This window comes from Montipora foliosa, chromosome 2 (assembly GCF_036669935.1).
Source record: "Montipora foliosa isolate CH-2021 chromosome 2, ASM3666993v2, whole genome shotgun sequence".
Taxonomy (NCBI): Eukaryota; Metazoa; Cnidaria; class Anthozoa; order Scleractinia; family Acroporidae; genus Montipora; species Montipora foliosa.
Genome location: NC_090870.1, coordinates 36,082,943 through 36,090,442, shown reverse-complemented (window position 1 = coordinate 36,090,442; position 7,500 = coordinate 36,082,943). Strand labels below are relative to the sequence as shown.

Here is a 7,500-nt window from a genome sequence, read left to right as displayed (position 1 = left end):
TCTGCCCAAGGCTCATTGGATGACAATTTCCAGGCCTTGTGCACCATTTTCGTTTTGGCCAGGCGCAAAGCTTGAAAGGGGAAGTGACCATCCTTATTAGATATTCTTATATTTTAGACGGGTCGTTTACAAGGAGAAATCTCCTTGCTCACAAGACACACAAGCTAAAAAACTGCACTCCGCCGTCAATAGGAGAGTTTCCGAATGATATGTTCAACCAGCGTCAAAGGCAACATGGTGCAGTCGTCGTCAACTTTGCAGCGGCATTTTATATGTTCTGGGCCATAGCCATTGTATGCGATGATTACTTTGTACCTTGCCTGGAAATCATTTGTGATAAGATGGGACTTCAATCAGATGTGGCTGGAGCCACTTTCATGGCTTTGGGGAGCTCGGCTCCTGAACTATTTGCGTCTGTTATAGGTGAGTTCTGCAAGGTTTACCGAGATGTGACAGTATTACGATGTCTATGAATTTCCTTCCAGGATCTCCAATCCAATTTTAAGATTCATAGAACTAAGCGTGGCTTTTCCAAGTAGTCAATTACACCGCATATTTAATTCGGTAACCAATCAATGCTAGTTTGCAAGCCCAGGTGCTTTTGCATTTCATTAGAGAAGCCAAGATTCCACTTCAAGCAGGAGCCTGTATCCAGGAGAATACAACTCCAATACTAGGTCTATGGAACGACATTTTCACAGCCGGATCAAGCTATTTTTAGCCGAGTTTTTAAATAAGATTTGTCTTGCACGAGTGACCATTCTCTATCCCATGGATAATAATTTCTCGTGGAAGACTTGAGAATCAATCTAATTAACTAGGTCTAAAGTGGTTCAACGCTGTCTGTACTCTTATCGACAACGATATTCGTCATCACAGTGGTTAAAATGTTGTGGACTCACGGGGCGCAGTGGTCAAAATGTAACAAATTTTGACCACTGTGATGACGAATATCGTTGCCCATAAGGGTACAGACAACGCGGAACCACTTTCGATTTGTTTTTTACTACAATATTCAATATTTTATTTCAGAGCGTGAGCAAAATCATGACACAAAGAAAAGAGCAAGCATTGTCTATAACTTTCTCGCTATGATTGGTTTATTTCCCAAAATGGCCTTTCCTGATTGGCTATTACAAATTGATGCGAGCATGACGCGTACAGCGTTGTCTAGACTCTTATTGACAACGGCAAATTAGCCAATCAGATTGCCAGATTACAAGCAATTGTGGTAAAAAAATAATACGGTCTGTAAAAACGCTGTTCCACAAGTACAATGAAGTTGTACTCTCCTAGTCATGGGCTCCTTCCTCAAGGAAGGGGGGAGTAAGTGGAGGTTTACGATCATTACATCAATCACAAGCTTTTTCTCATTCCTGTTTGGAAAGACTCTGCCATGTAAAGCACTTTGTAGCGTCATCTCAAGATTAAGCCCATGCGTCACAATAACTCGGTCGTGGGACAAACGACAAAAACAAATATTTCAAGTTAGGGGCACTTTAAGTAACGAAATTTTATTACACTCACGATCACGCTCATTTCAGGCGTCTTCGTTACACATGGTGATATTGGAGTGGGCACTATCTTAGGCTCAGCGGTGTTCAACGTTCTTTTTGTGATTGGTGTATGTGGCATTGGCGCAGGGACGGTAAGATCAATTTTTGAGATTTTTGATCATCATCATCATCATCATCATCATCATTATTGTTGACGTTACTTTGAGAGCTTCAATTCTATTGCTCTGCTGTCAGCAGTAACAGCAAGTGCGTACTTAACGTACAATTAAGTGCAAAATGCAAAATTAAGTGCTTCCTTAATGTATTTGTTTTACTGTCAGCAGTAAAACTAAGTGGGTACAACTGCGAATCTTCGGTGACTTTCATTAAGCCAAATATATCATTCTGAGTGCATGTTGTCCTATGAAGAGGCAATCTTAGCTGAAATAACACTTGCTAATTATTCAGCTACGGCTTGTAACTTAGGCTCGATTACCAGCCGCTGTCTCGGGAAATGAGCCAGCGCTCACTTCGGCTGGACGCGAGTGGAGAGCCATTGTTAATCTCCGCCAATCAGGAACTCGCCTGCATAAATGGAGCAGGCATAATTTATATTTTTTGCTTCAAATTGTGCCTGCGAAGATATTCTTTCACCCGGCCTGTTTGAGCCTTACAGTGTTTTTAAGATGGCAAACATTCAAGATTTCGACAACGGAAATTGTTTGAGAAGCTGGAGAATGGTGTTGCGTCGTTTTCTACCACCTGAGTTCGGAAACTTCGTAACTTTTCCAGTTGGCGCCAAGAGCAAAATACAGCTTTCAAATCCATTTCTATAGACCGAATGCATAAATGGCGACCAACAATGTACTCTTTTGTTTATGTGCTAATTAGACTCACTAACCTCGCTCTCAAGCAACATTTCTTTTGTATTTTGTCGATGAAAAAACGAGGCTAGTGAGTCTAATTTGGTCGCCATTTATGCATTCGGTCTATTGCAATTTCTTCTCAGGCTTCGCTGATGTAAGAGCAAATAAAATTCCTCCAGATCAATGAAAAACTACTGTTGAGTTTATTGGTGGCAGAACGAGGGAGCCGCGGATGAGTTCTACTGAGAGCTGAAGTGGCCGAACATTTTGTTGACAATTCGCCGGTTGAATTCAAACTCACATTGACCACAGACTCAAGCTCGCATTATGTGAAAACTTGGCACAAGACGTTTTAAACATTGTTATATAATTACTGTTTTGTTAACATAAACTGTAAATTAAATGTAAATTATATTTTGAATTTACGTCACCGACACAATCTATCGCTCAGGCGTCCAGCCGTCTCTTCTCGGCGAGGATACTCGAAAACTCGAGTAAGCGGAGGAAGTCGAACTTACTTAGAGCTGCGAAGGATGTTTTTTTGTAGCCATGGAGTCGTGAACAGTGAATCAGTGGTTTACGCTTTCAGTTCATCATCTAGTAAACCTCAATAATTTTGTCTAACATGTGCAATTTGTTCTTTCGGTTTTTTGAAGGTTTTGTACTTGGCCTGGTGGCCTCTTGTAAGAGACAGCATGTTCTACCTTTTCAGTCTCGTCATACTCATGTTGGTGCTTATGGATAACATTGTTGTCTGGTGAGATATTTTTAAAATTATTTTTTGCTTTAACACTTCCTTTTTTCCACAAACATCATGGGTAATACCTGGTAGCTTCCAAACAAGAGAGTTTGTTACACCCACCAACTTAAATGCACTTTCTGATTAGAGGAGAACGTGTCACCTGCCATGGCTTTAAACTCACCAACTCCCTGGGGAAACAACGAATTTCGACTGGCGCGTGATCAGGTTGTGCATCTTCAAACCGCGGCAAATTTGTGTGCCAACCCGCGCCACGATAAAAATTCTCCTGCTGTCATCGCAGCTAATAAACGCTTTGAAATAATAATTCCGTCGCCTTCGCCTCGGGGAACATTAATGGCCGTGTTTCCATGACAGCCTTCGCCTCACTTAAAATTCCTGAAAGTGGTGTGTTTGCAGAGTTCGTAAGCGACTTAAAAATGACACGTGTTTTCACGGGTAAGAATAAATGAGGAGAGAGGGGCTACTTGATTTGGTGGCCTAAAGTTAATGAGAATTCTATTGAAATTTGCCGACTCGCTTAACTTTAAGCGAGTTGAGAAAGGAACTGTTTTCACGGAATTTACGGTTGTCACTTGCTAAGCCACCTGAAAAACCACTCGTAAAAACACGGCCATTGAGAATGTCGGGGAAACAAAACTCGCTGTTTCCCTCGGGGCCAGTCATTAAGTGCTTATTAGCATCCTTAGCCAGCACAGTGGTGCATGTATTTCCTCCAAATAAAAGAAGGTAACCTTGATAAAATAAGATCATAAAAAGGCTAGTGTAATCCATGCAAGAAGAGAGTGACAAAGAAAAATGAAAATGATATGCATTCACTGAAGTTTCTTCGAAGTGACTTCACTTTAGGTTGCCTGATACTGATGACATAGGCTCGTCAATACACGTTATTAATTCCGATATACAATATGTAGGATTAGTATAATTGCGTAGGTGATTATCGAAAATTCTCCGCGCTGATTGGTTGCCCCTGAGGTGATTATTACGGGATAATCACCTAAGTGTTTTTTCAAAATGGCCGCAAGCCATTTTGTCGAGGTGACAGACGAAGTAATTAATATTTTCAAAGAAAAGGCATATTTTTCAAATAATAACATGGGTGACAAATTACTCCTTAATATGGGCTCTAAATTTTAGCGTTAATTTATAATTTCACATGTGAAATTACAATGTTGCCATGGCAACTTTTCTTGCAGTGCTAAAATGGCGTCCAGGTTTGAAAAAACCCTCGTCTTATCCATGATATTAATAGCTAATCAAATGGTATACGCGTGAATAATTTGAGAATAATTTCACTTGCGTTTCGTCCAAAAAGCAAAACGCGCGTGAAATTATTCCCTAATTTCACTCGTCACCATTTGATTACCCATACTAATCACCTATGTAATTATGCGAACACAATTCTTCACCTCAGGCTTGAGGAATATCGGTGAATAAAAACCGAGACTAATTAACAATTATTCCATGAGCGCGCGTTGGATATGAGATGGTAACTAGCCAACGAGGCGCGTAGCGCCGACTTGGCTATAACCAGTCTCATATCCAACAAGAGCGAATGGAATAATTGTTTTCTTAAATTCCTTAAACTCCAAAAATTTGGAAGTACGCAATACGAGCGACAAAAGCGAGAAAATACGAGCGAAATCGAGAAAACGTGATGAAAATGCGATGTTGTGTAATACCTTGTGGTCAGACAGAGGTAGGCTCATCTCAAAAACATTTCTTGCCTTTTCGTGTACCTCTAAACGTCAAAATTGATCCAAACTTTCCAGAAAAAAGTTTCTTTTCTCTTTTGGCTTTATTCAAAGAGAAATTTCGCTTTTCTAGCAACGCTTAGCGCAATCATTTACCATATAAGATCAAACTAAGGTATATGAGCTGATAACCGAGATTGAGTGAACCAATCAGAGCACGCGAAATGCATTATCCGAGGTTGAGAATTTAATAACAATTGTTAAAGTGCCTATCACCTCAACACACTTTTCCAATATATTTATTCTCCGAAATCATCCCAAATACATCGTGTTGTTTTTAGAACATTTAGATTGAAATTTCACTCTTTCATTGGCTTTGAAAAACGGGAAAAGTGATCATACCGTGATTGATAACCGAGCAATGAAGGGGAATGGGTTCTATACCGGGTTGACGTCACAAATTGATTTACATCGCTGTTTTCAAAGAACTATCTCAATGAAAATTAATTTGTGACGTCAACCCGGTATCGAACCCATTCTCCTTCATTGCTCGGTTATGGATCAAAGTATGATCACTTTTCCCGTCTTTGAAAGCCAATAAAAAAGTAAAATTTCAATCAAAAGGTTCTTTAAACAACACGATGTATTTGGTACAATTTCGGAGTATAAATAAAGAGGAAAAGTGTGTTGAGGTGATAGGCACTTTAACTGTCTAAATATAGGAATGAGGCATGCCTTACAAATTTTTCAGGTCAGAAGCAACAGCCATGGTATGTTCCTATTCTTTATATCTTGTTATAATGTTCTTCAATCCACGAATCGAAAAGTGGCTATACAGGATAACAAACACAACAAGCCCTGAGTTCAAATCGGATTTACACGCTTCAAACGAGACGAACAGCGCCAAGAATGAGGGATATTCAAAACTTGCTATTGATGAAAAAGTGGAAACCTCTGAAGAGGATAATGATCAAGAACCTGAGAAATGTCAACAGCAGCAGGAGGAAATTCGTGTCCCAAAACCATTTGAGGGTAAATTTTGTTCCAGTTATTTTATGTTAAAGATAAATCTCAATTATGCTGGGAAATATGACTTGAAGCCTTCCTCGAAGGGTCTGATTAGTGGGATATAGTTTGTCCTTCCTTTTAAAGGCTTGACAAGGTCTCATCAAAGCAAAAAAATGTATCTACTCTTGAACAAAAGTAAAGTAACCAATAGTGCTCAATTTTCGCTATTACTATGAAAACAATAATCTGGTGGAGCATCATTGCTATCAACAATTCAGTGAAAAAGCTGCTGACAATCACTTTTGAGGAAATAGCACTGAAGAAACCTCACGTACTAATTGGCTTCTTATTCTCGGTACTGTTTAAAGGTGGAAATCGTTACAAGGCACATGAAATAACTCAAAGTGTTCTTCTACGTATCAAGTATTTCTTATCCAATACACCTTAATTTATCACAGTCTAGGATCCAAAGTAAAGTAACTCTTTTTATTTGTCCGACTTCTGTTTGCGAGATGAAAAAAAAACTTCGCGGTTCAAATCGATTGTCTAACGATTTATTATTTGCATACGAGCTTTCAAAGCAGCCACTCTCTAGTATTTTCACGTACGTTACTACAGTTTTGTAAAGGGAAAGCATTCGTATCTTAGTTGTCAGTGACATTTTACACGGATTGTCGGTTGTAAGTATGTTCCTCCAGATCTCCACTGGAGACGAAGCATGGCTTATCCCCTATTATCAATGCATTGTTTCCCTCAGGTAGTGGGGAGCATCTCGCTCATCATTACGAATACGATCAGCACCGACCACACGAGGTTCCCGACCTTACTCTTGGAACGCCTTGGAATCCCCCTAAGGGAGTATGGGCTAGATTCTGTTGGCTCCTTGGTTTCCCAATCAACTTAGTGTACTATTACACCATTCCGGATGTGAAGAAGGAATCCTGTCAGAAGTACGTGGGCTTTTCTTTTGTGGTTTGTATTATATGGATAGGCGTGACATCATACATACTGGTCTGGATGGTGACAATAATTGGATACACGTTTATGATTCCTGATACAGTCATGGGACTTTCCCTCGTCGCTTTTGGTAGCAGTGTACCAGATTGTTTATCAAGTCTTTTCGTCGCTCAGAAAGGTAACCAAGATTCCCATTCGAGTATATCATGAAAAACACAGCAAAGTATGTGTTGGACTACATAGAATATTACTTGATGATAATCCCTTATTAAATTAAGTCTGAAGCTTCCACTAGCCGAGCTCAAGTGCTGGAATGGCTGGCGAAACTGCAAGTCAAATAAAATTCAACTGAAGCAGATCAAATAAAAGGGTTTTTTTGTAACTTTTATGAGAGGGGAGAAGCGGAGTATCCAAGGCAAAACCTCTCTTAGCAGAGAAAAGAACAAAACAATAAACTAAACTCGCAAAAGACAGAAGGTTTGAGTTTCAAACCTGAGGCACGTTTGCGGAGGGCGAGTGCTCTCAATTCTGCATCAATCCTCGTCCCGTACCTTCTACTTTCGGGGATTTTGGATAGTTGCTAATATCTATTAACGTTTATCAACTAATAGAGGCAAGCTAGGGCTTCCAGGGCTTCGAGGACTTGTTCCTACTCTACTCTGTTCCGACCCCACAAGCTATGTAGCTTTGACTTTTATCGCATTTAAATAAAGGCCACC

The 7,500-nt window shown here is 39.9% G+C and overlaps 1 protein-coding gene across 3 annotated transcripts in view; it reads left to right on the top strand.

Moving 5' to 3' along the window:
- LOC137992963 (sodium/potassium/calcium exchanger 4-like) overlaps positions 1-7,500 on the top strand; it is a 16,987-nt gene that overhangs the window by 8,785 nt on the left and 702 nt on the right. For all 3 annotated transcript variants that reach the window (XM_068838577.1, XM_068838578.1, XM_068838579.1), the window contains exons 3-7: positions 118-423; positions 1,545-1,648; positions 3,019-3,119; positions 5,568-5,848; positions 6,582-6,959. In XM_068838577.1, the coding sequence (XP_068694678.1) occupies positions 118-423; positions 1,545-1,648; positions 3,019-3,119; positions 5,568-5,848; positions 6,582-6,959 (1,170 nt within the window). The remainder of the gene's footprint in view (positions 1-117; positions 424-1,544; positions 1,649-3,018; positions 3,120-5,567; positions 5,849-6,581; positions 6,960-7,500) is intronic.